Below are 27054 nucleotides of genomic sequence, written 5' to 3' on the forward strand. Positions count from 1 at the left end.
GCAAACTCGTAACCTTTGCTCTAGTTAAACTATTTTTTTTACACGTAAGAGAAGTGATCCATAAGTCATTGCAGGAGCTTCGGACCCAAATTGCTTTACTGGAATTTGAGACAATCTCATGGTAAAACAAATTAAAGGGCACATGAATCCTGATGTGTTAAAAAAAAAGAAAGAATCCTGATGTGTTTTGATTCTGGTTCTCTCGGTCCAATCTTTCGATTTACTCACTTCATTAACCGCTGCAATATGGGCTGAGTTCGAGTTTGGCCCGTTAGGTCTTAAAATCCAAATAAATATAAACAATAACTTATGTGTCAGGATACACATAAGAATCCTGACACATAAGTTATTGTTTATATTTATTCTGTGAATGTAGCCGTTGTAATATGGTAGACAAGATCGTCCATATAAAGATACTGTTTTTCATTTCTAAATTAGTTAGTTGGTGACTTCCGCTATTTTGTATTGTTGTTTAGTAGCTCGAAAAAAACAATTAAAAAAAACTCAACGATAAAATTAAAGTAAAACTTTTGAAATTTGCAAAATACAGTATAATTTATACAGTAGTTATTGAGAGAAAAAAAGAGTCTAATGTATTTTAACAAGAAAATATAAGATGTTTTGAAATTAACACAGTTGAAATTTTGAGTGGTGTTCCATGATGTAGTATATTTCACTCAATTACTATATTGAACCTTAATTCGCATTGTTTAACACAAAAAAAAAACACAAAAATGCTTAATTTAAGCTAAAAGTGATATGTTGTTCGCAGTCATATGAATTAATAACTTTTAAAATCAAGTTATATATAATCAGATATTAAATATAAAAAAATTCATTAGCACACAGTATTAAACTAGTTACTTGTCTAGTTTTTTCATATATCTTATATATGGTATTAAACTGAGACCATATATAAGATACTAGATTAGGATCCGTGCTAGAGCACAAGTTGAAATTTCTTTTATTTATATTGTAATTTTTATATAAAATATAATGTATGTGATTGTTTTTAAAAGTTATTGTGAATAAAATATTATGCAATAAAATCATATGCTAAATATGAATACTTGAATTTTTTTTGAGATTTCTTATGATTGTTCCGCTGATTAGCCTAAATTTTTTGAAATTTATCAAATCAATCATAATAAACATTATTTATGTTATTTTGATATATAGTTGCTAGTATAATCGAAAATCACTCTTAATCTGTGGAAGAGTGATTAATTTTTGAGATTTTGTTGTCTATATGGTTAATTAAATATTCTGTGAAGATTTTATTTTACTTTTTTGGAATATTTTTTTTAAGAAAATCTGAAATCGAGATTTAACGAATAGTTACAACCGATATAACCTATAGCATATCAAATAATCAAATCATTAATCTTATAAAACATATTATATAGTCTACAAAAAATGTTGTGTACTTCCATTCTATTTTATTAGATAGGAGATATGAAATTCAGACCATATATAAGATACGAGATTTGCATGCTGCTATATCATACCATCACATCGAACATTGTATATGCTAAGCATACAATTTTCTTTGTTCTCATAAACTAAGATTTATACGGATAGCTTTAGAAGAGACCAAACTCTCTTGTTACACATCTCCGAGTTAATTACTCGATTCTTTATTAAAATGATATTCGCTATTGACCTTTACCAAATACGAATTTTCTTCTTTTACATCATCAAAACGACAGGACAACAAGAACATACTTTCAGACAAATCAAGACAATCAATCTAATACAACTTGTGCCATTAGTGTTTTACTCCTCCCTCAAAGCTGCATGCTTAGAAAGTATTTTGATTCACAACAGTTAAACATTACCGGCGTAGTAAATCTACCCAATTGCCTTCTTCTAAAACTCAGAGGCCGTTGGATGTCTAACAGGTAACTGATTTCAACATCTCTTTATGATTCCCACCACTTTCCTACCAATCTCCTCCTTTGTCTGCACAGACACCGGAACATCTCCAATGTACATACCAAAAAATGCCCCTGCAATGTTTGCAAATCTCAGCCCTTGGACTTGGAATGCAAACAAGAGCATGAAAAAAAAAAAAAAAAAAAAAGAACTAACTGCAAAGGTCCTTGCTTCGGACAGCTCCAATCAGGTTACCGCCAACTGCAAATGTTTACCATACTCAGGTGACGTATACAATATAAAGTACATAGAGAAGGAAGCTTCATACTGTACACAGAACTCGCAATCAGAGTTTCCCTAGCTAGTGTAATAATTACTCACTCTCTGTGATTAGTTGTCCATCTGCTGTTCGTCGAAAGTCTATTATTGTTCCCTGCAAATGAGCGAGCCACTAAAATGAGCCATATTCCTCTACGTGTATGTATAATGTAAAGTGTAAGCCGATTGGTACCGCGGGTATAGGAATGTCTTGTGTGAAAAATGAACCAAAATCATTCAAGCAATTGAAATCAGTTTTTGGATTTGCCTGAAATAAAAATGGAGAAGCTTACGATATGCAAAATGTAAGTCACAACAATGCTTATCAGAGTATACAATACTTTTGCTTATCGGTGTATAATTTACCTTCACCAAACGAGCACGCAGAGATTTCTCAAAAACACTGGAAAAATAGACAAACAAGGGAAGATATTATTTTGCCATCTATCTCAGTCAGTGTTATGCGCCTCAAATCATCCGCTAGACTAAAATAAAACAAAATTTAAATCTGAGAATCAATAATGGAACTTCCACTTACTCTCTCACAGTATTGATCTTCAAGCCATTGTAGTTAACCACAAGCCTCACACTCATAACAATATCCTCCCTGAAAAACTCAAGTAAAAAGACTTTCAGAAGAAATGTGGAAATAGAGACACCTCATATTAGAGTTCAGACCAATAAAACTTCTGTCAAGAAGTGATTACTATGAATCAAAGCTATATAATACCTAAGAAGGTCTTTGTATAATTCGTCGCATTTATCCAGTTTGCTCGCTGGAACCGAGGCGTACTTTGACCCTAGCTTCTGGCAGACCGAGGAAGGATGAACATCTAATTTCAGAGAAGTTGTAGTTAGAAGCAAAATATGAAAGAAGGTTCAATAAACATTAGAAAGAAGATACAAAGCTAGAATGAACTTACAAAAACCAAATGCATATACTTTTAGAGATTTAATTCTGATAATTTTCATTGTCCGAGATCCAGTTGCAACAAGCACCTTAAATTGTGATGAATTCCAAAATGTATCAAATTTTCGAAACTCAAAATCTCTTCTTTGGTAACAACTGTGATAAGATACTCTAGCATAAAGGTTGTAACAACAAAGAGTAACAAGTAACTGAGGAAGAAAAGCTAAAAAGAACCTCAGAATTAGAACGTGAAGCATTTTTCTTGAGCAGCATAGGGAATTCGATCCCTGTACGAGGCTCTATCGTTTCTCTAGTCCAGTCCAACTTTTGAAAACTCAAACCACTAAATTCCTCATGTCCAACCTGACAAGTCCTATTTTTGGTATTCTCCGGAGGTTGAACACCATCACCACTCCCTAGTCCTAGTGGCAGAGCAAGTCCATATGCAGACCTAATAAACAAAATCACAATCAGAAAATGCCCCGAAAGATAGTCTAAGTAGTGATAAAAACTTACATGACATTGAAAGAAGGTATCAACGCAGCAGCCAAGGAGAGCACAGAACAAGAATGAAGCCTCTCAGCTTCATTAACAAAGTGGTGAACAATAGTGAATTTAGAAATGTTTCGAAACAAGACAGTACTGTTTATAACAGCTTTTGATCCATAGCTCATAAGATTCTTGGAAGAATCAAAGCTGTTGTTACAACATTGATGATTCAAGTTGTTGTTACATAGTACTTCCTTTTGCAAGTTGCCATGGGAAAACAAACAAAGCAAAGCTCCTGTAAACTTGGAGATGCAACTAAAAGCTTCAAAGGCAAAGCTTCCTGGCATTTGTAATTGCGAAAACAACTCGTGCGGCTTTGGTAAAACCGCATTTGGATCCATATATCAACGTTCCAAAGATTTCTTCTGCAAGAAGACCATAAAAATCAAAGGTTTTGCTTAAACAAGAAAAGATCAAATCGAAACTTAAAAAAAAAATTAAAAAGCCGAATCAACAACAAACAATCATGAACTATATAAGTAATGGGTTCTTCTGTAACGTAGCCAATATCAACAATAAAGAGGCGAGTGATTACAACATACCAAGATTGCACCGGAAACGAAGAATCAATCAATAAAGTTTTTTTTTTGGGTGGGTTTCTTTGTTTGTGTGTTGTTTTTGGGATCTCTATTGACGAAACGAAAGAGACGAAGAAGAAGGAATGGAATATTCTTTGGCTTAAGAACACAAACGACGGCGAAGAATGAATGAATGAATGATGCTTCCTCTGGGGAAAAAAAAGTTCAATTTCAGGGTTCTTCAATGCAATTATTTAAAATTTTTTAATTAAAAACGTTCGCTGTTCTGAAATCACGGTGGAGCCCATATGTTTTAACTATATTTCAGTTTTGTCATCGTATATAATATATGTTCAGTTTCAACCCCTCTACCTTTTTAGTATTGAGTATTATCAGTTTTTAACGTGCCAATTTTTTCATGTTGAGAAGTTCCGACACTAATGGTAACTACTAATGGGAGTTTACTGCGTATGACTGACTGTGTTGGAGATGGGTTGTGCTGTGCACCCACATTGAGAAACAAGAATGTTAACCAAAAACATTGAGGATATAGAAGAAATAGTTGGAGCCATCGAGAAACAATCCAATTTTCGAATCGGCAAGTTTTTTTTTTCTTGTCCCGATAGATGAATTACACAGGTCGTCATTGAATTTTTCTTATATAAAAAAGGAGAGGTAAATTTACTTGAGAGTTATATAGTAATAAATAATAATAAGGTCATAAAAGGCCAGCCTCCAATAGATTTCTCCTTCTTAGCGTCTCATCTACCAGCTTGAACGTTTTCTTTACAAGCTTCTGGTCCAAAGCCGTCGTCCTGTAGATTTTGAATACCCTGTCCACTCTATCCGGCGCCGTGTTCTGGTAATATAATTCCTCAAACTTCTTCTTTACAAACCTTTTTTTATTTCATCCAAGTCCCAAAAAACAGATGAAATATAAAAAATCACAAGGTCAAAATTACAGTAACAATTTAGTATATCAGTAGTTTGGGGGACGAGCTTACTCGTATGCATGCTCGATCTCTTGTTTCCCACTTGAAACTGGTTGGTAATCTCTGAACCACTCGCAGACGTTCAACGGAACCTATGCACATCGAATAAGAAATTTTTTATTAAACCACAAGACTTGCTTGCCTATATCTAAACATATAAACCTATGCTTCAGTTCTTACGTCTAGAACCTTCTTCTCAAATATGTCAAACTTGTTCAAGAACAGCATGAAGGATGTTTTCTGCGTAAGAGAACCAAATTTTTTGTAAACCACCCATCTCAAGAAAACCCAAAGGATATAAAGAAAACAACAAAAACCTCGAAACAGGGCTGTTTCAGAACCCAGTCGAATAATTCCTTGGTCTCCATCATCCTGTTTTTCTGCTCGTCCTCAAAGAGCGTTTGGTCGTACCTATGATCAAAACTCTCGGTTGTGATATATGATTATATGTGAACAGCGCAAAGATACCTTCTAATTTATAATAACACGAGCGAGCTTACTCGCTGATGGCAGCACAAAATATCACAGCAGTTACACCTTCAAACAGATGAATCCATTTCCTCCTCTCATTTCTCTGTCCACCCACGTCAAATAACCGGTAGACTTCACCACTTTTCTTATTCTCTCCCACAGGGCTGCAAAAATCAAGCGTTTACTACTCATATATACCATAGCTGAATCCGTCTTCTATAAAGGCTTATTGAAAGTACATTCACGTCGACAACAAATTTGATACTGGTCTAGAAGTCAGTATGATTCTGTTAGTACATTAAAAAAAATGACAATCATAGGATCCAAACTAGTGAACAGTTTTATTCAATTTACACATCACAAAGACTCTTTATTAACGAGAGAATCTACACTCCAATTTACAATGCGAGAAACTCTAGAATCCCACCATGATTTTACACTGCTAGCTCTCTAGCTAATTGCCGGATGATTGTTCCTAAGCTGTCAACACAGCTACAGTTGACAACAAACCGCCTAGGCTAATTATAAAGCTTGTGCACCAGACTAAAAGCTTAGGACATATCAAACAGTTTCTCACCCTATTAACAAAGCCTGTGACCTGACTTGCATAAAAAATGCCCTATTAAACAGGCAGAAAGGTAAAATACAGAGTAGTTGGCACCTGAACTGTATTTCCACGACACCAGTTGTACGAACTCTTGCATAGAGAATGTCCTCCTGAAACACCAACATAGAAAAACTGCACCAATGAGGACACATTACGGAAGACACATGGTCACAGAAAATGCAGATTGACCCTAGAAGATGTGTTGTTTGGAAGCTCTTAAAACTAAATATATATATATATATATATATATATATATATATATATATATATATATACAGAATAGGATTAACTAGGCTATGAAAAGCAAAAAGCTACTGTTTGTTGATGAATTGATCCCGCGAGGCTGATCCAATGAATTCAACTCAGCCAGCTTATGTCACTACTCCCAATGTTTTCAACAAATAGTGATACTTGGGCTATACCTTTGTTGGTATATAATTTATATCTGATAGTCTCTTCAAGTTCTCCATCAGATATTTCGTACAATCAGGAACTTGAAGTTCATTACCACGAGCACATGTTTCCTACAAAATGAAAAATCCGGACATTCACATAAAAGTGCAAACCAAGATAGAAGAATTTAAATCATGTATTCAACTTGGGAGTGCAGCAGTAAACAAAATGTACAACCACACACAAACAAACCTGGATTGCAGGATCCTTCCATAGTGTTTCTATTCCCTCAGCGAGGTCCTTGGTAAGACGTGGATAGTCTAACCTACCACCAATCTCAGATAGCTTCTCCCCAATTTCCTGATATTAGGATAATAAGTCGAGAGCCAAAAGATAATGTACTTTACAATACTCAAAACTCTAACAAAAGATAGCTCAAGTGACCTAAGAATTTGACCACTTACAATACTTTCAGATGATAATATATATTTTGCAGAATCTGTTTCATTTTGAGCAAACTCCTTTGTTCCATCATGCAATAACTGTTCAACAATATAGAGTAGCTGATAAGCTACATGTACAACATACTAAGATCAACATGTGACCAAAAAATGAATTATTAATATATAAAAAAAAGTTAATCGAAAGAACTCGAAAACGCCACCAATTAAAAGTATAAACCCAACAAAGCCATTTCAAAATACTGCATACTTTTATAGTTTGGTAGACATTGGCATGGATCACTGGAACATAGCTTTTTAGTTCCCCTTCATCAAATCCCGTTTGAAAGAGGAGTTTTATCTGCAAATGTAGTAAGTTCTATTAACACAATTCATAAATAGATTTCAAGCAATAGACTACAACCAATTTTCCTTGTGACTTGCCTGCTTAAAAATTGTAGATTTTCCAGATTCACCAGCACCTTTTTTACAGGAAGATCGGTCAAGAAGTTAGTGTAAACTCGCAAGTTAACAAAATACAGAAGGCGCAAAACTTCAGAGAAGTAGATATAAAGAAAAAGGTTTACACAAAGCAAGAAAGTCTAATGCAACAGCAGATCACTCTCCAAGGAGTTAACAAAATTTTACTCTATCAACATTGCTTCTATCCGCGCTAATAGATTGTCCGTGATTGTATATTAGCAAGAGATCACATACCAAGTAGCAGAAGCTTCCGAATATGCTTTTCAGCCTTTGCTTCTTGCTGTATCCGTCTTTCGATCTCAGCAGCCTGTAGATTTAAACAAACCATGTGAACACTTGAATTATCAGAACTAATGCTCACATACATAGAATCAAATAGTGTTTACAAGAGCCAAGAGCTACTGATGTGAACCTGTGTATCCTCTTCAGTATCTTCAGTATGATGTCGACTTCTGCTGCAGAGTAAGCCCATGATTGTTTCTATATCCCCACAGGTATAAGCCGCATGAAAGTCGAAAAAAAAAATATAAAGGCCCACAGCTAACAACAAAAATCTTGAGCTTTCCAGCTACAGTTGCCTCTCATAACAGAACAATGCTCACACCTAGTAGTAATGAAACCATACACTTATAAATCCTTCAACATTCATGAATTCATGATCATACATACATAAAGTTTCACAAACCAAAAATGTTCAAAGAATGCAAGTCTCAAAAAAAAAAAAAAAAAAGCAAAAAACTTTACAATTTATTGGATTAGTACCTTTGAAATGAAACAAGTTCAGTAGCATACACCAATAACAAAATTCGAACTAGCTAACTGTGAGAAAGCAAATCAAGTCACATTTCCACTACTATAATCAGATCCAAAAAAAAAACAGAAAATTTCTCACTTTTAATCTACAGCAACGACGAACTAATCTACAAACAAAACCCTAATCTTGGAAGAAACAAAAAAAAAACCCAATTTGAAACGAAATACAAAATAAATAAATAAAAAAAACAGAACCAGGAGGACGAGGATAAGATCTGAGTAATAAAACCAAAAAAAAAAAACAAACTTTTACAAAACCCAGAAGAGCAAATTTGGGGGAAAAAGGAAAAGAAGAAGTCACCTGAAGAAGGAGTGAAAAGAAAGTGAAGACTGGGGGGGGGGGGGGGGGGGGGGGGGGGGTAGGGAGCTCACAACAAGAAGAAGAGAAGAAGGAAGAAAGTACAAAACAAGTTCTGAGAAGAGAGCAGAAGAAGAAGTACTTTGGTTTCTTCTTCTACTACTACTTACTTCTGCTTCTCTCCTGTTTCTATTATTGTTTTACCCCTTTCTTTCCGCTTTAATGTTTTTGCTTCACTCACTCTTTTGGATGTATTTCAATTTGTTTATTTATTTGGTCAAAAAGTAAGAATAACAACAAAGTTAAGCAAAGGGGGAGAAGACGAAATTACGCCGAAAGGTCCTGAGTGGTCAAATGTTGAAAAAAAGATGTGTGTTCTCGTGAAGATAAGAAGATTAATTACGGAACGTCGGAACCTATGGCAAGCCTTAATCATTTTTATACTACTGTATTAACTATTTCTTGACTAATTTTCTCATTTTTTATCTTTATTTTGGAGAACACAGATTAATGCATGGCAACCAAACATTAATTAAAAAATAACTTTCAAATTAATTGTCCAAACTGGAAGAAAGAAATTTACAAAATAAATTACAGAAGTAAGAGACTTCAAGACAATCCATCTTCAAATTAGGCATGCATGTTATTTTCACTTAGGTTAATCACAAATATTACTTTATAATATATACTACAAAGGAATTATATATATGATATTAAATAATATTTTTATCCTCTTGAACTGGTTAGATACAAATATGTTTATCATTTTGAAATCATATCATTGTTTGCTGCTCTTCTTGGATTTTAACCTGAAAGAGGATATAGATTTGTGTTAAATTTCAATCATATTTAATATTTAGAATAAATATTCTTTATTAATATGTTAACAAGCAGTAACCTTTAGGATATTTCTGATATGGCTGATAGAAGAAGCTAAATAGTTTTCCATGATATTCAGTCGACCTAAATCGTTAACTTCAGCTACATTCTTCCAGCCCCTTACATATATATCAATAGATAGTTGTTTTAACAATTAACTAATGGTTGAAATTAATTTTAGAAAGTATATATTGATATTTCGTTAGTAATTTTTTTTCTTCATTACTCTAAAATTGACGTCTTCTCATCAAGCAATCTCCTGGTTTCTCTTAGTTCAGTGACCTTTTTATCATCCTAAATTATAAATAGTTATTGTGTTAAAACAACATTAAAACATTTCTTTCAAATATTAATTTTCCGCAAGAAATATTTTTGTACCTGGATCACTTCACCTCTGCAAGAAATAATAGCTAAATTAGATCTAGTCTGCTGGATAATATATTTGCATATGTGTGAGTATAATCTATATGAACTGTGTCATACCTGTCAGGCGAAAGATAATCAATTACTATGGGAACTTCTTCATCGTTGTTTTCCACCAGTACTTTTTTCAACATCTTTATTATATAGAAAAAAAAAGTTTCATATAAAAAAGAGAGGAATATGACTTAGTTGTTTGTTGCTAGCATAATTTCTCTTAATCTTTTTGTATTCAGATTTTATTTTTACCAACTAAGCTGATATCACATGGATAAACTTTTAAATGTATGAATAAACAACCAACAAAAAAAGCAAAAATAATTGAACATCGTAGTAAATTTCCTTAGCTTTAATATATAAGAAATTGGCAAGTCAGACTTTATTTTATAATTTAATATAATGTGATGAGTTAATCATACCTTTGTTGTGTAGGCTCGTCTGAATGAGTGCATACAACACCAAAGATAAGCAAATATCAGTTGTTTTATAAATAAATACTAAAAAACAACAACGAAATCATGCAAATGTACTTAATATACGAATAATAGAAAAATCATAAAGTCCAAACCTCTCTTCTCGTTCTTGTATTGAAGTACCGAGAAACTCCTTCAAATTTTGACTCAAAAATCTGCAATATTATAAGCATATTTTTACGAAAATATATGTAATTTTTATGCATATCTTTATAGAAATGAAAATAAATGTAAATTTTAAGCTGTTTTGTGAAAAAAAAAAAACAAAGATCATATGATAACACTTCCTATACGACATGCGTTTAATGGTGCATTTTTATATTTCTTATAAATTCACATCGTCACTGCTAGCTAGTTTAAAAAAATTGAACCAACTCCTTTTGTGTATGTTCATAAATCGTAAGCGTTTCAAAACCAACTTTATGAAAGAAAACACAAAGAAAGAAAAAAGGTGAAAATATTTTAGAATCCCCAAAAGAAAACAATAGTATAGTTTTATTTTTCAAAAGATTATTTCGTCTAAGTTAAAACATGATAATGCATATGTTATGTTCAAAATACATATTTTAAAAAACTTCTGTTTAAATATTTTACACTTTTGAAAACAAAATAAATTTATTAAACAAATATTATACCTAGAAGGAGTATGGAAAAGGGTAGGTTTCTCAGTGGGAGAAATGAGAATCATGATAATATCAATATTGCACAACAACGCTAATTCCTCTGCCTTCTTTAGAATTCCTTTTTTACGTTTTGAGTATTTGCTGCTTCTCTCTTTTGGGCACTCTATTCTCTTTAGTTCTAATTTCTTCCTCCCCATTTTTTTTCTTCAGCTATTCTCTCATGTTTTTTAGTGCTCTCCTCAAATTTATATAAAAAAGGGTTTGGAGGAAGTTGATCTTGGAATCATAAAAGATGTAATTGAAATAGAATCTTCATTAGATTAATGCATTGTTTAGTACTAATTATTATCTTTAATACTTTTAGATTTAGTTTCAAAATTTTAGTTGATGTCCTTAGTATGACACAAACATAAACTATGTTTTTTCTTTGACACACAAGTGAATTTTTTACTATGTTCCATTTTAATTATTTATTTAAATTTAGTTGGATCCAAATACATTACAAAATTAAATATTCATAATATTATATTAGCACGTAACACAAAATTATATGATCATAATTAAATACATTTTCCTAAAAAATAATCAGATTGCTTTTCATTTTTAATGGTTGATTGTAAAAACAGTAAAATAGCATGTAATCTAAAAGAAGTTAGATGATATCCCTAATTTAAAAAGCTAAGGTTTTCTAAAACTAAAGAGGGATGTATTGATTCTAGTTATTTTGTTTTAAGGGAAGTTGATATAATTTATTGTAAAATTCATTCAAATTTCACCTAATTAAAACAATGAGATTTAGGGGGTGTATTGAACCGAAGATTTTTAGAGATTTTGGGGTATTCTTAAATCCCCTGTTATTCAATTAGTTATTTTTTTAAAATCATTTGAAATCCTATGTTATTTAATGTGAAATTTTTAAAAATCATTTACAATCTCTTGTTATTCAATCAATAATTTATAAATCTCAGCTCAAATCTACTGTTATTCAAAAAAATCACAAAATTTAAAATAGAATCTCCATAATGTGATTCTAAGAGACTTTTCTAATATTTTTAGTTAAAAATGATGTCTTACAAAATCACACCTTTAAATGTGAAATTTTAAAATATCTGTTTTAGGGACGAAAACGAAACCACCAAAGGGACATCCAGAACAATTGATCCACAAAGTTCTAAAACCACAAGCTTATCATACGTATACAGATCCAATGGCAATGTAAATGAGTAATCATTTTTATCCGCATTAGAACGGTGAATTTCAAGTTCACGCACTTGGCGAGCAATTGCAATCCTGATCCATGTTGCCAAATCATCAGTTCTGGATACGAGACCAAGTTCAAACGTCAAAGTTTCAAGAACATAAGACTTGTGCAATATCATAAACTTGTCAACATATTGCCGAAAACTCCTGTATGGAAGATGATTCTCACCGTCGGTGACATAATCCTCATCCTCACCATAGTAATAATCCTTAAAACTATCATCAAAATGAAGTTTTGGAACCATAGTCCACATAAACTTCCATCGCTTCGACAAAAGCATTGTTCCGACCATATCTCTGGCAGGAAGTGATGACAAAATCTTCAAGAGCAAATCATGGGACAGGTTACTAATCATGTCCATATGGAACCCTAAATCAAAATCTTTCAACTCAAAGACGACGACCTCTCAGATCTACCCGAAGATGTGACGGAAAGCGGAAGCTAAATGAACAAACAGAGAGAACTCAAGATCTCGACGAGAACTAGAATACAAGTTATGATCTTGCTTTGAGCGTCGAAACGTGACGTCTATAAGCAATAGGTTTCGAGACTCTTCTTTTTAGGGCTAAACACTTTATTATAAAATCCAAGTTCTCATACATGGCTTTCTCATCATCATATTGTTGGAGCAAATCAGACCGAAAACAAAAGGAGATGAGTATTGAAGCAGTCGTGTGTCTTAGTTGGTGTTGAGTCAATGTAATTCCGAGTCTTATGGTAGTGCTTAGTGGTTTGATTGAGTCATGTAGGAAGTAGTTGTTCTGTTTTTATTGAGTCTTCTTAGGAACTGCTATTGTAAAGCTATATAAGCCATGGTCTTGTTTTCGTAATGAATTATAGAAAAGTTATTCAGAGTCCAAAGCAAAGTGTTTCTGTTTACAATTACACATCTTGCGGAAGAATCAGTTGGAGGAGCTTGTAGAAGGTGCGGACAACTGAACCAAGAGATCAAGCTTCTTCACATGATGTTGAATCAAGTTCCTCTCAAAACCCAAATCACCTAAAATTCTATAATCAAATCTCACCAAATCCCAAAACCCAAATCTTAAAATCTATAAATTCTAATCAAATCTCTTAAAATTACACTCAAGTCTCCCAAAATTCTGAAATATTAAAATCCCAGCAAATATCTTAAAATCTTCAATTCAATACACCCCCTTAGATTTCTGTATATTTAACTAATGAAACCTCTCTCAAACTCTTTCATATCTTGCAGAGTAATTAAAAATCAAATCCTCAAAATATTTTCCATAATACAGTAGATTTTAAAATTATTAGTGCAATAACACTGAATGTTATTAGACTTTTTAAAATCCTACGGGGCAAGCAATATAGCTAAGTCCCTTCCAAGTAAGCATAGAGTGGGGAACATTTTTGATGATAACCCACATCGGCATGGAAGCAATTATTGGGAGATCATGTGATCTGGCTGAAGCGTTACGAATACGAAACTTGACCGTTGTCAAAAAATAGGAACTTTGAGTGCCAGTCTGAGGATATTCACACACTTGTCTAATAATAATAAGGCAGTGCATAAATTTTTACATGAGAACAATAATTTTCTAACAGCTTAATGCAATACCGTTTTGTAGATTTTTCTCCTAAGAAAAAAAGTAAATCACACTACTCACTGTTCTGAGAAATAACTTGTCCAAACCGAAGAAAGAGCTGAGCATCAGAAGCACTCATGGAAGAGCAATTGACAGAGTGAGGAGTCTTGAGATTCGCATACTCATCGACGTAGCAAGAACCAGCCAGCGCTGCTGACGTGTCTGTCACGGCAGGTGGCTGTTCTGACAACATGAAGCTGCCGAGTACACGAGTCACCTGGTGCATCGTAGGTCGATCGCTTGGCTGTCTTTTGGTGCATAGGAGTGCCAGTTGGAAAACTTTCTTCACCACACCGAGATCCTTACACGTCGATGTGATGTCTGGATCTGCCATTTCCATTACTTCATTGTTCCCCGTCTTTGACATTATCTGATGTGCAAGTGAATCAATGAAAACAAAATTAATTAGAACCATAATATAGCCAATGTGAAAACAGAACATAACAGCTGAGAGAGAGAGAGAGAGAGAGGCAAGAAAGAACAAACCAGATGGTGGAGATTAGATTCGTCATCGACGGCTTTCCTTCGGGTTAACAACTCAAGCAGCACTATTCCATAACTGTAGACATCGGATTTCTCAGTGAGACGTGAAGTGCGAGCATACTCGGGGTCTATGTAACCAATCGTGCCCATAACGTAAGTTGAAGTATGTGTCTTTGACAAACACAGGCTTTTAGCAATTCCAAAATCTGTCAAACGAGCCTCTAAATCTTTGTCCAAGAGAATATTGGACGATTTCACGTCTCTGTGTATGATCCTTGGACTACAGTCATGATGAAGATACGCTAGTCCTTGTGCTGCACCATATGCTATCTTAAGCCTTGTGTCCCAATCAAGAGTTTTCTTCTTCGTAGGGCCTTCACAAAACATAAGCAAAGATGTTATGCAACAGAAGAAACAAATGAAGGTTTTCGTTTTGGGCGATGAGACTTACCATGAAGAAGATCCCAGAGGCTGCCATTTTCCATGTAGTCATAGAACAGAAGACTCCCCAAGTGTGAGAGGGAATAGGCTTGTAGGCTCACAAGATTTCTGTGCTTGATGTTACTTAGCATCTCGAGTTCGGTCTCAAACTGTTTCATTGACTGTGGGTTGTGAGAGTAGAGCCGCTTAATCGCAACCGGTTTGCAGTTCTTCAAAACACATTTGTATACAGTGCTTGATGCTCCATGCCCAATGATATATTTCTCACTCAGATTCTCTGTCATTCTCATGATATCCTCATAAACGTGGAGTGCCATGTTCATATGAAGGATGACGAGCTTCGGGGTTGAATAGGTTACTGATGTCACCAAGAAGTTTAAGGATTAGCTAATGAATTACAATAGTGGTAGGTGAAGAAAATTTAGTAAAGCGGTTTGGAGAGTATACCTGGTTTGTCAAGTGATCCATCAAGAAAAGGAGGAGGATTATGCGGCCGGCATGCTGCTATTAAGACCATAAGAAGGATCACAAGTCCCCCAATAGCTATTCCAAGAATAGCTGCTCTAGAGATTGACACTGCAAACAAAAAAAAAAAAGATGGAAACATAAGCTTCTATTATCTTTAGGTTTTGTGAATGGAAGCTTTTAGAAGAACGTAATCACCTCGTACAGTTGGATGAGAATCACGACAGGGTGAGTTTAGCCAACTACCACAAAGACCAGGATTGCCAATGAAGCTTTATCCAAAACCAAAAACAACAGAGATGAACTATGGTCAAACATTAGCCAACAAAAAAAAAATGCACAATAGCAAAACCTGCTAAATTCCCATACCTGTCTGGTGAAAATCTTGAGAAGTTATTGTTCTTAGGGATATCGCCTTCCAGGTTGTTGTGAGATACATTCCTGTAAGAGTTAGTCATGATTGCATGGTTACATTCTTAGCACAAGATGCTTACAGAGAGACAAAAAAAATTCAGCACCAATGTGACTACTTACAATACATTCAAACTAACTGGTAATGAACCAACATTACCAGTCAAGTTATTATTTTCCAGTCTCCTGCAAGCAGTTTTAAGAAACACAACTTTAGATAATCATCAACCCATTATCTGTTTCTGGATTGCACATAGTGACCACATCGACTATGTTCAAAATTTTATCTTGATTTAACTCATTTAACAGAAGTGTGTATTCCAACACTGATACAACTCATCAACAGCATGGAAAGGGTAAGAGGAAGATTACTCACAGCAAAATTATGTTCTGCAATTGGTTAAGCTCTTCCGGTATTGGGCCCGAGATATCATTATAAGAAAGATCTCTGCAACCACAAAACACAAATTCAGAACAGTAATGTGATATATGGAAAAACTCCAATTAAGCAAATATAAGATACTTCTTACATTTCCATGATGCTTCTTAGATTTCCAAAGTCGCCTGGAACTACACCGGTTATATGATTTCTGCTCAAGTTCCTATATCAAGAATGCACGATTTCACAACCTATTTTCATCTTTTACTAGAGGAAAACAATAGATTGGAGTTGGAGGTCTCATGGATGCTCACATCTTGAGAAGATGCTCCAGATCACCAAGGGAAGAAGGAATGATACCATTTATCTTGTTGTTGGAAAGATCCCTTCAAATGTCAGAAAATAAATAACAGTGGCACACGGCACATATGAAGATGTATACTTCACATAAAACAAGAAACACTTACAATGTATCTAAATTACCGATACGAGATAGCTCAACTGGGATTGGACCTTTGATATTATTGTTGGACAGATTCCTGGTTGAACCAAAGGCAACCAAAAACTTGGTAGTCAATGGCATAAAAATCAAAAAACAAAAGCTGCGGAACCATGTCAGATATAAGATATCAGAAAGATTCTCAGTGCCAATACTTACAGGTAAGTCATGCTTTCTAGCTTTTGAAACGCTCGTGGTATGGTGCCGCTAAACTTGTTCCCATGAACATTTCTACAGTTACATTAATGAGACACAAAATCATATAAAACAACAATCTTGAACATTCCAGTGTAAAGTTCTAAGAGAAAGAGATACATACAAGCTGTTTAGGTTTGTACAGGAGCTCAGATGATCAGGTATAGGACCTTCTAGATCATTGTTGGCCACATTCCTATATGTATATAGTTCACATCAATATTAGAACATCAAAAACATGTCAAGCATAAGGAGAACTACTTACAGATCAAACAAGTCAGTAAGCTTTCCAAGCTCCGGTGGTATATGACCTGTAAGATGATTATCGTTGAGCTCCCTGACAAAATATTGTACAAATTGTTGATGACTATACAAAAGTTCATAATATAATGTGTGGGAAAGATAACTTAAGGAAAAGGTTGGTCGTACAGGTAATGGAGTTTTGACATGTTTCCAAGCTCAGGTGGAATCGAACCAGTCAGCTTGTTACTGTGCAAATACCTAGAGATGAAGCCAAAATGATAATCACTATCATTTACAGGGTATGAATCACAGACTTCAAATTGAAAACTAAACTCTAATGAGTCATTAGACTTTCATTTTCTAAAATTGAACTTCTACTACTAATGAAGAGAGTATGCCGGTAAAAATTACAATTTCTCAGTGAAAGTCAGATTTCCCAGAATCGGAGGAATAGGTCCACTCAACAAGTTGCCACTTAAATCTCTGTAAAAGAAAAAACCAAAATGGAACCTTTTAGGTTCATGAAAATGTTATAAGTAGCTTGGTTGATTAGAAGAAAAGTACTTACAACACTGCAAGAGCTTGCATGAGACCAATCACTGATGGAATCTTCCCAGAAAGCTGATTGCCTTGCAATGATCTAAGATGATCAAGTGATGTTTATTAAAACAAAACAAAAGGCTAGCCATAATTTGAAAGCAAAATATTTGTGCAGATCGGTAGAGAGGCGAGGACTAACAATGTTGCAACTTGCAGAAAGCCGATGTCGAAAGGGATCTCACCAGTAAGCTGGTTGTAGGACAAGTCCCTAGGTTCATAATAAGCAAATCAATTCAGTAGCTTTTCCCAACTAGCTATACTGCAGTAAGGATGTATAGTACCAGAAAGAGAGAGAGAGAGAGAGAGAGAGAGAGAGAGAGAGAGAGAGAGAGAGAGGCACATACAAAACCTGGAAGGCAGTGCAATTTCCTATTGTCCCAGGTATACTACCGGTCAAACTGTTGTTTCTCACGTCACTGATTCAATACAGAAAAACAAAGTCAGAGAAATCATACTGAAAAAAGAACTCATCATACTATTCAGATGCGCAAGAAGATGTTCATAGACTCACAAATACCAAAGACCAGTCAGCTGACACAAATCTGGAGAAATGTTACCAACCAAGTTGTTTCCTCGCAACCCACTGCTCATCATATTACAAAAATCAATACAAGGCAATGAAAGAGAGACATTAACAGACTTCAAAAACATTGACACTTACAGATACTGAAGAACTTCATTCCAGTATATAAGTCTTGGTATCTCACCACTGAGTTTATTCTGTGCCAGGTCCCTGGAATTTTTTCACAAACAATCGAAATTTCACATTTTGATCATCTAATATAGCTAAAAGTACTACTACTACACATGTAAGCATCAGAGGCAACATACAGAATCTTCAGGTTTGGAATCTGAGAAAGCGTTGAAGGGATCGGTCCTATCAATTGGTTATTCTTCAGAATCCTGGCAAAAAGTAGAATTTATATTCACATGGTGAGTTATATTTAGCAATGACATATGAAGACTGGTAGGAGAATAAACAGCTACTTACAGTTTCTCAAGTTGCTTTAACTTCGAAATCGAAAACGGTATGTCTCCACTTAATTCATTGAAAGACAAGTCCCTAAATAAAAAACAACATGAACACACTTCATCCTCTGTACTTCCAAGAACAAAATTAATGGTAGTAACACCTATATCACTGTTCTTACAAGTTTTGCAAAGAGGAACAGTCTCCAATCTCATCAGGGATTTGCCCGGACAAGCGATTACCTTTAAGATCACTGCTTTAGAGAAAAAAACAGAAGACAAAGTAATTACTAATTAGCACAGCGTTACACAAAAGTAGATAATTTAATGTTATGCTACAGTAATTTTTTGAAACTGTTACATGGATAAGAGGCTCTTAAGATCTCCAATAGCAGGTGAGATTTCTCCATCAAGATTCAAATCTGACAAATTACTAAAAAACATACAACACACAAAACAAATTACAACTTTTTTCTCACAAGAACACGAAAAAAAAAATCTCTTTTATTAAAAAAAAAAAAGGGGGGATGGTGAAACTTACAGAGCAACAACATTGAAGGTGACATTTTCACAAGAGACACCTCTCCAGACACAATAATCCGAAGAAGGTGAAGCTGTCCAGTCATAAAGAACATTGTTCACATCTTTGAACGACTTCTTAATCTCCAGCAACGTTGCTCCTTTAATTTATATTTTATTAACACACGCACATAAACAACAAAAACAAATATTTGTCAGTTCTTGAGAAGAAAAAATTATAAAAAGGCCTTAAAAATTCAACTTCCAAGAAAACAAAAGAAAAAAACTCAAAACCCTAATTTATTCAAAGCTTCTTTAGATTTCTTTAAATTAGACCCACAAAGTCAAAAAAAAAAACCATTACAAAAAGAAAAGAAAAAACAGAAGTAAATAACAAGTACCCAGATCTCATTTTCACCACAGAAGTTTCAAAATCAAATAAAAATCTCATTTTTAGTTTCTTCAACTTAAAAAAAAAAAAAAGAAACAATTCATTGCCTAGCTCAAAAAACTAAAGAAGAAATCTTGAGCCTCTTTTAAGAAAGAAACATGCATCAGTATGAAAAAACATACCCTCATCTGAATTCACAGCAGTACTCCCAAAGCTCAAACAGATGAGAAAACCCAGAAGAGCAATATCTCCAAACAGAGCCATTTTTCTCACCACTCACTATCCACAGCCTTAAAACGACTGCGTTTTATGCTACACTGTCTAAAAGCTTTTCAAGTCTCCATGAAGAAGAAGAAGAAGGAGAAAAAACAGAGGACAGAGAAGAAGAAGAGAACCGTATTATGTACCGACATTAGTTTGAGCAACTCAAATATGATGTTTTTAGATTTTTTTTTTTTTTTTTTTTACAGCTTTCACCGTGAGAAATAAAAAAATATAAAGTGTTGATTTTTATCGTTCCATCACATCCTTACTGACGAAAATTTACAGTGTGGTTTCATTGAGTGCTCAGACGACAGAAACACAGACTGAGATAGAGATGGAGAGAGAGAGAGAGAGAAAGAGAGAGTCTTTAAATGTGGGTTTAAAGAGAGGAGATTGTACAAGTGTAGGGACTGTGTGTGTGAGAAGAGACGAAGGGAAGAAGAATTATTTGCGAGGATAAAGTTAAAAACCCCATCATCTTTTTTTTATCTCTCTGCCAGAGTTCTGAAGCTTTGCAGTAGAGAGAGAGAGAGAGTAGTGAGAGGTGTCCTTGCAATTTCTCTTTCTCTCTCTCTTGGAGGGGTAAAAAGGTCATAAATGTTGATGAAGGACGAACATGTTGATGGCAGTGGAGTGAATAAAGGAGGTCGCTTTCGCTGCCAATACTTGCGAGTCTTTGTCTCTCTGTGCCTGTTTTCACAGATGACCCCCATATCTATAAAAATCATTATGATGGCTACTTTCGTCATTTCGTGTTTTTGTGTAATCCCTTTAGTGTCACATTGCTTACATTTTTGGTAAATATTTATTACTACCATGTTCTTCTTACATTACATAGTATGTAATTCGATTACTACAGTTTATAAACATAGTTCACAAAAGAAGTTTGTTCAAGTTCCTTTTTTTTTTTTTGTATTTTTTCTAAAGTTCATTACTACTATGATACATTGTTTCGTTTGAGCAAGTTAACTAGATGTTGGTTTAGTGATGTAATTTGATTACTTTGTATGTATAAGCTTAAGTAGACCTTCTTCTTCTTCCTTTTTAGCTTAAGTATACCTTAATTAGTTGAAATAACAAGTTCTTAATTCGTTACATTTGTTCTCTTCCTTATCAATCTCTCCCCTTTAAAGCACATCGTTTGGCCAAAAAAAGTTTCACTCGCAACAACGGCTCTTTCTAAAAGCAATCGCAACGGCAAACCTTCTGTTACTCTCCAAGTCTTTCCTTCACTTCTGTTCCACGTCATCGGCCACGTCATCGGCCACGTCATCGGCCACGTCATCGGCCACGTCATCGGCCACGTTTATCGGAAGTGGCTTCTTCTTCTTCTTCAAAAGAGTGTTTAATAGTGATAAGATGCCTCTACACAGTGTTGTTGTTTATCCCCAATGACATCACTTCACGCTACACCGACGAGCCTCACGCTTCGCCACTATTCGAACCGCACGAAGCTAACCTGCGCAGCTACGTTATCACCACCTCCGACATGGAAACAGAGCCGGCGAGTTATCTCCGTCTCCTTCTTCCTCTCTCGTCTCCTCCTCCTCCCCACTAACAACGGTTCTCTTCAATTTCCACCAATTTCGATTGAATAAATCATTATTGATTCGAGTCTTACTCTTCTCAGATTTTTGTTTTGGATGTGGTTTTGATGATCAGATGCCATGGCTGGTACCTTAATTGATAAATATGTCAAGAGGTAACTTTTTTAGTCTTTTGATATCTCTCAACTTAGATTTTCGAAATGCTTTCTGTGTATAAAAAAAATATCGTAATAATAGGAAAAAACTTGATCCACTTGAAGCATATGTACCACCAGTGCTCCTAGCTCAGCTACAGATTCAGGATCTTGGTAAAAAATTTCATGTGTTCTGTTCTTTAACTTCTTTGTTGTACTGTATATAACTAGCACATTAAATCTATTTTAATGATGTTGGAGAGGGATTTTTGAATGTGGAGAAACCTGAATTCGAGGCGTGTAGGCGCCAATTGCGTTCTGGTCCTGCTAGTTCTCTTCGTGTTAACATTCGAGCTGTAAGTTTTCCAAAGCTCACTCACAATTCTTGTTTTTCTGTTTCTGTTTGATGATTTAAAATTGTGTAATTGAAAAAAACTCTCTCAGGTTGCTCAGTATGCTTCAGATGATGGTTTTTCCAAAACTGCGACTGATGATGTTGATCGATGTTTAAGGTAACTGATGTTTCTTTTGTTTGGTTTAAGTTTACACAGCGAATGATGATGCCCTATGTCGGGTTTTGTTTTTTGTTTTTTTTGGGGGTGTAAAGAGCATTGGAAGAACTGGATTCGTTGTTTCTACGAGCGTCGAGGAAAGATTCAAAAGCAACTGTTGAACTGATGAAGTCTCAGCTTGGAACAGCGTTAACCGCTCTGGACAGGTAATAAGTACATACAAGCATGTAACACACAGCGTACCCACAGGAGAATGTTTTCTAACCGAGCTGAACTTTGCAGCCTTCTACAAACGGTTCCTTCTCAAGTACTTGATAAAGGGAAAGCTATGGTGGAAGTCTACAGATCAGCATCTGAACAAGATGCCGATGTTTCAGACTCCCCTGAGATACAGCAGCTCCAGTCTATACTGTGATTGACGTCTCAACACAGACTTTCTACTACCCCAAAGTAGTTGTCCATCTTACAACATTTTCTGATTTTATGTATATCCTGTATCCGTGTTCAACATTTGCATATATTAAAAACCTGTAAAGTCAGCGACATGACATGATCTACAGGCACTCACCAGTTCAGTAGTAGTACGACAGGTTTTACCAATTCAGCATCTATAAAAACATATCGGCAGTTATTGTCAAAAAAAAAAAAAAAAACATATCGGCAGATACTAAACATATACAGCTATTCAGTTATGTGATGATGACACATTCATATTTCTCTTTCAACTTATAACCATTTTATAGAAGAAACTGCAACATCCAACATCATTGTCTCTACCAACAAGCTAAGACAACTAAGATGTAAGATAGAACCGATTCTGGAGCACAAAATCCTTCGTGTCATCGTGTGTCTGTTGAGGATCGATCCATATGCAACATTCTTCAGGTTTATATTGTTGCTGGCACTGTTAAGAGTTATTCTATTTCTCCAAAACAGGAGTTTGTGTCGTTAACATTAAAATTGTATTGTCTAAAATGTGATTTTCTTGTCTTGTTGTAATAGATCTCTAATTGAGATAATTATATGTAAAAAAGTAAATATAGAATGTTAAAAACCACCTAACAAACCTCTGTGATTTCTGCACTAAATATTATATATAAAGGGATAGGCATCGGATTGAGAATGAAGTTTCAAATACATTTATTCTATGTCTTCCCATAACTTGATGATCTGAGATTCTAAGTCCAAAGCCAAAACAGAGTCCATTCCTTTACCAGATGCACTGCCCAAAGTTGTCACCTAAGAAGCTTGTGTGGGCTAAGGAGAAATGGAAACTTCTTGAGCTTGTTTTGTTCTTTGATTGTCATCGTCTTTGCTGCATTGCCTTTCTGCAGTGTGCTTTCGTTGTTGATCTATTGTGCTTAAAAATCAGAATGATACAAACAAACCAAACTTGAATGGGTATTGGGGGTTCGACAAAGTGGACATTCTTGCTTCTCATTGCACCACTCCATAATGCAGCTCCTGCACATGATATATGACTTTTGAACATGAGTACAATGTTTCAGTGTCCAATTTAGATTGTTGATTCTGCAATTTGAGTGAATATGTGTTGTCGATACAAGGTTCAACTTATCAAAGCAGTCTGGACCAACTGGACATCAAGACACTAAAATTCTTCCGAAAGGTATATTACCAACAAAATACATGACCACAAGGTGTGGCAGTTGGATGCTGACGGTTGCTTAAGCAGAGTGTGCATTTCCCTACTGCCTGCATTTACAGTACATAACAAGGTAAACATCTAACATCATAAGTATAAAATATTGATTTTACCAAAACGAGAGAAAAATAACCCCATCTGGATTTTTAATACAGATAAGCAACAGAATAGTCCCAAAGTAGGATTAACATATAACCTCATCTCACTAGAAACTAAATGTAGAGCGGGATCAGTCGGGTGACCATCTACTCTTATCAGATATCATAAGACTAAACTACCATTTGTTTTTCTTAATCACACCTATACAAAATAACCTTCGATTAAGGGTATGGATTTTACTAAGAAGTATGTGCCTCTATTTCAAGTATATACCTTTTGTTCTTTTCCAACAATGATCACTATTCAGGATGTTAGCCATTTCAACGTAACAGAGGTTTCTAACTTGTTTATAACTAATTTACCTCCATAGTGGAAGCTGAATCGGAGGTGGACCAGTTTCCCTTTTCAGCTTCTGAAGTTATCAAAATTCCCTCTTCGTTTAAAACAGGTAACCCTCTTCCTGCAAGAGCAATACCGAAACTATATAGTTGGAATGTGAAAAAAGGTGATGCATAAAACGCAAAATATTTCAGCCTATGTTACCATCCTGTCTCATATTCCTTTCTAGAGAGCTGTGGTGCCAATTCAGATAATAATTTATTGAAATTTTAATATTAACAATCTCAGATATACATCCTCCACAAATATCCTTAATGTTGGAAATTTCTACATGACTAAAATTGATGATCAAAGACATAAAAGCCAAACCTCCTGAAGTTTGATAAGATCCTATAGATGCCTGCTGAACTGAGCTTGTGATAGATGATAGATTACTCCGACGCAATCCCTCAGCAGCAAGGATACACAACTGGACTAGAAGGAAAACCCCAAGAATTTGGTATCTGCTCAGCAAGACTTAAGGGATTTCAGTTACTATGTGATAGTATAAAACAACAGCTGTAGGTGGAAGAAGACAGAAAGATCATTACCTAGGTCTCTGATTCAGTTGCTTTCCTATGAAAACATAACGAACCCCGGATGCACGTTTCGATATATGGTAATACAAACCTGAAAAGAAACAAAGATTACTAGTTCAGAACATTACAAAAACAGTCTGCAGAGGCTCTACAAGTGTGAAAAAAAAATTCTAACAAAGTTCACCTTCAAAGTAGAAGAGCATTAAATTGGCACGCAAAACCAGTTGTAAGACTTCACGAGCAACAGGGAGAACCTGAAAGCACAACCTTGGATAAAAATCCTTGCTAGCCAGAAAAGAAAAAAATGAACCATGATTATTAACACCTAAGAGATTTACATTACCACAGGCCATCTCTGAATAGATCGGTGCCACAATCTCTTGAGTCTATCTTTTAATCTAGATACTACAGAAGCCGAAGTTTGAAGTTGAGAAGAAGATGGAAGATCTATCATTGTTAGTGACTGGATATGACTACCACTCTCCCGGGGACTATCACCAAAAAACTCATCAGACTCGTCAAAGGTGACTGCTTGCGTGGCAGCTCGAGTACTGCAAACAATTATATTCCATTTCAGCGATACTTCACTCACAAGAGTCAAACCTTCCATTGTAAACTAAACAACAATAAGAAAGAAAAAAAGGCGATGAAACCTAATTCTGTCTGCAATATATGGAACTGCGGTCTGGTACAAAATGAACAAAGCACGTCTAGCTGGTGTAGGTGAGAGTCCATAAGGTCCTGAAACCTAAATTAGAATGTTCAACATCAGCAAAAAAAAAAAAAACAAAAAAACAAACATCCAACTAGGGGAGAACAAAGCCTGAGAAAGCAAAATGGGTTCCCTTAAAATGAATGAGATAAGAGTAGAAGCATATAAAAAAAACCTGTATAATGTCACAGTATTCTTCTCCTAAAGTTTGCTGGCCTGAACCTGTGGTTAGAACATAGTAAAGCATCTGCCCAAGAAGCTTCATCTGAACAACAACAACAACAACAGAAGCTCTCTAATCACAATTCTCATAGAAAACTTGGTAATAGGAAGCTCTTTACCTCTTTCTGGTAAGCGAGAGCGATTCTTGTACCTAACAGTGATCGAAATTAGTGCAAAACTTGGGATAAAATCAATGCAATTAATTGGAAGAGGATGATGAAACAGTTTTTAGTACCGAAAAGGTGACGGAAGGCATCGCGGCAAGCTTCGTGGATGAAAGAAGCGTATTGATCGTCTTTCTCAGCAGCTCTCATAACCTCCGGCTGAGCTGCTAACGGGAATTGCCTGATTCCGCCGCTCGAACCGGGTTCATCCTGACCCGGACCCGAATCCCCACTAAGCCTCATCGTTTCTTCTTTTTTTTCGTGCTTCGATAGGACTAACTAATTGCCGAAAGAATGATGTTTATCGGCTTTTGATATTTCCAACTCAACCGAGGAAAAAAATTAAAAATCCTGGTCCAATCGATCCGGTTCGGAATTTTGGGTTTTTCGGTTAAAGTAAGAGGATTCCGAATTGAACCGAAATAAAATTGACTTTGCAATAAATATAAATTTGAATGAAAACAAGAAAAAATCCAACAACCACAATAGGAATATTAACTAAACGTCATTTATAGTCTTTTTAATTGAATATTTAAAATTAACGTTTTTATTTTATAATACTGAGAAAATGATCTCGAGCTATATAAAATATACACCATGTGACCATCACATCACATGATATGCAAACAAATTAAATATTTTACTAGATTAAGATCCGTACTAGAGCACAAGTTAAAATTTCTTTTATTTATATTGTAATTTTCATATAAAATATAATTTATGTGATTGTTTTTAAAAGTTGTTGTGAATAAAACATTATGCAATAAAATTATATGCTAAATATGAAGACTTAAATTTTTTTGAGATTTTTTATGATTGTTCCGCGGATTAGCCTAATTTTTTTGAAATTTATCAAATCAATCATAACAAATTTTATTTCTGTTATTTTGATATATAGTTGCTAGTATAATCAAAAATCACTCTTAATCTGCAGAAGAGTGGTTAATTTTTGAGATTTTGTTGCCTATATATGGTTAATTAAATATTTTGTGAAGATTTTATTTCATTTTTTTGGAATATCCTTTATAATAGGATCTAAAATCGAGATTTTTAACTAATGGTTACAATCCATATAACCTATAACAGATCAAATAATCAAATAATTAATCTTATAACCCATATTATATAGTCTAAAAAAAAGTTGTCTACTTCCATTTTATTATACAGGGGATTAACTACACATGTCATCATTATCTTATAATTAAAAACATGCATAAACAAATGTAACACCCCGACAACCACCTCTCAGTAGACTCATGTCCACTCCTAGTCCATGTACTCACTCCCAACAA

At 34.8% G+C, this 27054-nt stretch overlaps 6 protein-coding genes and 1 pseudogene across 13 annotated transcripts; 1 reads left to right on the forward strand and 6 right to left on the reverse strand.

Moving 5' to 3' along the window:
• Positions 1 to 1636: 1636 nt before the first annotated feature.
• LOC104703158 (fatty-acid-binding protein 2-like) lies at positions 1637 to 4416 on the reverse strand. Of its 2 annotated transcripts, XM_010419116.3 has the most exons (11): positions 4195 to 4416; positions 3620 to 4017; positions 3338 to 3554; positions 3117 to 3192; positions 2924 to 3026; positions 2732 to 2800; positions 2560 to 2596; positions 2387 to 2461; positions 2257 to 2308; positions 2092 to 2136; positions 1637 to 2009 (listed from the first exon to the last, which is right to left on the reverse strand). In XM_010419116.3, exons 2-11 carry the CDS (start codon positions 3991 to 3993, stop codon positions 1912 to 1914), a joined length of 1146 nt encoding a protein of 381 aa, XP_010417418.2. In that variant the 5' UTR covers positions 3994 to 4017; positions 4195 to 4416; the 3' UTR covers positions 1637 to 1911. The 2 variants fall into 2 exon arrangements, with proteins under 2 accessions (XP_010417418.2, XP_087313500.1); XM_087457374.1 differs by lacking the exons at positions 1637 to 2009; positions 2092 to 2136; positions 2257 to 2308; ... (2 more) ...; positions 2732 to 2800; positions 3117 to 3192 and having other exon boundaries at positions 2923 to 3026; positions 4195 to 4413.
• A 341-nt stretch (positions 4417 to 4757) lies between these two features.
• On the reverse strand, positions 4758 to 9075 carry LOC104703159 (guanine nucleotide-binding protein alpha-1 subunit). 4 transcript variants are annotated; one of them, XM_087457370.1, is made up of 14 exons: positions 8671 to 9075; positions 7969 to 8160; positions 7791 to 7863; positions 7518 to 7555; positions 7345 to 7434; positions 7098 to 7175; positions 6886 to 6993; positions 6663 to 6764; positions 6295 to 6350; positions 5663 to 5797; positions 5480 to 5573; positions 5343 to 5402; positions 5175 to 5254; positions 4758 to 5066 (listed from the first exon to the last, which is right to left on the reverse strand). In XM_087457370.1, the coding sequence occupies exons 2-14, from the start codon at positions 8026 to 8028 to the stop codon at positions 4889 to 4891; spliced, it is 1152 nt and encodes a 383-aa protein (XP_087313496.1). In that variant the 5' UTR covers positions 8029 to 8160; positions 8671 to 9075; the 3' UTR covers positions 4758 to 4888. The 4 variants fall into 4 exon arrangements, with proteins under 4 accessions (XP_087313496.1, XP_087313498.1, XP_087313497.1 ...); XM_087457372.1 differs by having other exon boundaries at positions 7098 to 7204; positions 8671 to 8906; XM_087457371.1 differs by having other exon boundaries at positions 8319 to 8672.
• A 120-nt stretch (positions 9076 to 9195) lies between these two features.
• Positions 9196 to 11341, reverse strand: LOC104703160 (agamous-like MADS-box protein AGL65). Its single transcript, XM_010419118.3, has 8 exons — positions 11075 to 11341; positions 10535 to 10594; positions 10386 to 10404; positions 10030 to 10103; positions 9925 to 9940; positions 9773 to 9840; positions 9566 to 9665; positions 9196 to 9476 (listed from the first exon to the last, which is right to left on the reverse strand). The coding sequence occupies exons 1-8, from the start codon at positions 11257 to 11259 to the stop codon at positions 9441 to 9443; spliced, it is 558 nt and encodes a 185-aa protein (XP_010417420.1). The 5' UTR covers positions 11260 to 11341; the 3' UTR covers positions 9196 to 9440.
• An 821-nt stretch (positions 11342 to 12162) lies between these two features.
• Positions 12163 to 12678, reverse strand: LOC147941869 (putative FBD-associated F-box protein At3g50710 pseudogene; annotated as a pseudogene).
• A 1104-nt stretch (positions 12679 to 13782) lies between these two features.
• LOC104703162 (LRR receptor-like serine/threonine-protein kinase ERECTA) lies at positions 13783 to 20484 on the reverse strand. Its single transcript, XM_087457369.1, has 27 exons — positions 19711 to 20484; positions 19160 to 19298; positions 18980 to 19051; positions 18801 to 18872; positions 18641 to 18712; positions 18481 to 18552; positions 18311 to 18382; positions 18161 to 18232; positions 17994 to 18065; positions 17789 to 17857; positions 17618 to 17689; positions 17461 to 17532; positions 17236 to 17307; positions 17072 to 17143; positions 16931 to 17002; positions 16771 to 16842; positions 16580 to 16651; positions 16427 to 16498; positions 16264 to 16335; positions 16110 to 16181; positions 15857 to 15919; positions 15692 to 15763; positions 15521 to 15594; positions 15305 to 15433; positions 14868 to 15215; positions 14420 to 14790; positions 13783 to 14303 (listed from the first exon to the last, which is right to left on the reverse strand). The coding sequence occupies exons 1-27, from the start codon at positions 19790 to 19792 to the stop codon at positions 13947 to 13949; spliced, it is 2928 nt and encodes a 975-aa protein (XP_087313495.1). The 5' UTR covers positions 19793 to 20484; the 3' UTR covers positions 13783 to 13946.
• Positions 20485 to 21132: 648 nt separating this feature from the next.
• Positions 21133 to 22585, forward strand: LOC104703163 (uncharacterized). The gene is made up of 7 exons (XM_010419120.3): positions 21133 to 21355; positions 21455 to 21494; positions 21577 to 21647; positions 21735 to 21829; positions 21918 to 21985; positions 22081 to 22191; positions 22268 to 22585. The coding sequence occupies exons 1-7, from the start codon at positions 21184 to 21186 to the stop codon at positions 22398 to 22400; spliced, it is 690 nt and encodes a 229-aa protein (XP_010417422.1). The 5' UTR covers positions 21133 to 21183; the 3' UTR covers positions 22401 to 22585.
• Positions 22586 to 22965: 380 nt separating this feature from the next.
• LOC104703164 (peroxisome biogenesis factor 10-like) lies at positions 22966 to 26244 on the reverse strand. Of its 4 annotated transcripts, none has more exons than XR_015561341.1 (11): positions 25834 to 26068; positions 25718 to 25749; positions 25552 to 25641; positions 25318 to 25412; positions 25008 to 25215; positions 24849 to 24918; positions 24677 to 24755; positions 24456 to 24602; positions 24110 to 24207; positions 23622 to 23698; positions 22966 to 23449 (listed from the first exon to the last, which is right to left on the reverse strand). XR_015561341.1 is itself a non-coding variant. In XM_010419121.3 (11 exons), exons 1-11 carry the CDS (start codon positions 26003 to 26005, stop codon positions 23347 to 23349), a joined length of 1158 nt encoding a protein of 385 aa, XP_010417423.1. In that variant the 5' UTR covers positions 26006 to 26244; the 3' UTR covers positions 22966 to 23346. The 4 variants fall into 4 exon arrangements, 1 of the variants encoding a protein (XP_010417423.1); XR_015561342.1 differs by having other exon boundaries at positions 24456 to 24589; positions 25003 to 25215; XR_015561343.1 differs by having other exon boundaries at positions 25003 to 25215.
• Positions 26245 to 27054: the final 810 nt, after the last annotated feature.

Source organism: Camelina sativa, chromosome 7 (assembly GCF_030686135.1).
Source record: "Camelina sativa cultivar CO46 ecotype springtype chromosome 7, ASM3068613v1".
Taxonomy (NCBI): domain Eukaryota; kingdom Viridiplantae; phylum Streptophyta; class Magnoliopsida; order Brassicales; family Brassicaceae; genus Camelina; species Camelina sativa.

Bases quoted from the DNA above. Each gene is read 5' to 3' on its own strand.
- LOC104703160 (XM_010419118.3), bottom strand. From the start codon at position 11,259: ATGGGGAGGAAGAAATTAGAACTAAAGAGAATAGAGTGCCCAAAAGAG. The intron at 10,595-11,074 runs GTATAATATTTG...ATAATATTGCAG, and splicing joins CTTTTCCATACTCCTTCTAG to ATTTTTGAGTCAAAATTTGA. The intron at 9,477-9,565 runs GTTACTGCTTGT...ATCCTCTTTCAG, and splicing joins ATATCAGAAATATCCTAAAG to GTTAAAATCCAAGAAGAGCA.
- LOC104703159 (XM_087457370.1), bottom strand. From the start codon at position 8,028: ATGGGCTTACTCTGCAGCAGAAGTCGACATCATACTGAAGATACTGAA. The intron at 7,176-7,344 runs GTATGCAGTATT...ATTGTTGAACAG, and splicing joins ATGTCTACCAAACTATAAAA to TTATTGCATGATGGAACAAA. The intron at 6,765-6,885 runs GTTTGTTTGTGT...TTCATTTTGTAG, and splicing joins GGAAGGATCCTGCAATCCAG to GAAACATGTGCTCGTGGTAA.
- LOC104703162 (XM_087457369.1), bottom strand. From the start codon at position 19,792: ATGGCTCTGTTTGGAGATATTGCTCTTCTGGGTTTTCTCATCTGTTTG. The intron at 16,843-16,930 runs GTATGTATCTCT...ATGTAACTGTAG, and splicing joins TGTACAAACCTAAACAGCTT to AAATGTTCATGGGAACAAGT. The intron at 15,920-16,109 runs GTGAGTAATCTT...AACTGCTTGCAG, and splicing joins TTGCAGAACATAATTTTGCT to GAGACTGGAAAATAATAACT.
- LOC104703163 (XM_010419120.3), top strand. From the start codon at position 21,184: ATGACATCACTTCACGCTACACCGACGAGCCTCACGCTTCGCCACTAT. The intron at 21,356-21,454 runs GTTCTCTTCAAT...TTTGATGATCAG, and splicing joins CCTCCTCCCCACTAACAACG to ATGCCATGGCTGGTACCTTA. The intron at 21,830-21,917 runs GTAAGTTTTCCA...AAACTCTCTCAG, and splicing joins TTCGTGTTAACATTCGAGCT to GTTGCTCAGTATGCTTCAGA.
- LOC104703164 (XM_010419121.3), bottom strand. From the start codon at position 26,005: ATGAGGCTTAGTGGGGATTCGGGTCCGGGTCAGGATGAACCCGGTTCG. The intron at 25,413-25,551 runs GTTTTTTTTATA...ATTCTAATTTAG, and splicing joins AATACTGTGACATTATACAG to GTTTCAGGACCTTATGGACT. The intron at 25,216-25,317 runs GTTTCATCGCCT...AATTGTTTGCAG, and splicing joins TATATTGCAGACAGAATTAG to TACTCGAGCTGCCACGCAAG.
- LOC104703158 (XM_010419116.3), bottom strand. From the start codon at position 3,993: ATGGATCCAAATGCGGTTTTACCAAAGCCGCACGAGTTGTTTTCGCAA. The intron at 2,137-2,256 runs GTGAGTAATTAT...AAACATTTGCAG, and splicing joins TGGACAACTAATCACAGAGA to TTGGCGGTAACCTGATTGGA. The intron at 2,010-2,091 runs GTTAGTTCTTTT...CAAACATTGCAG, and splicing joins CCGAAGCAAGGACCTTTGCA to GGGCATTTTTTGGTATGTAC.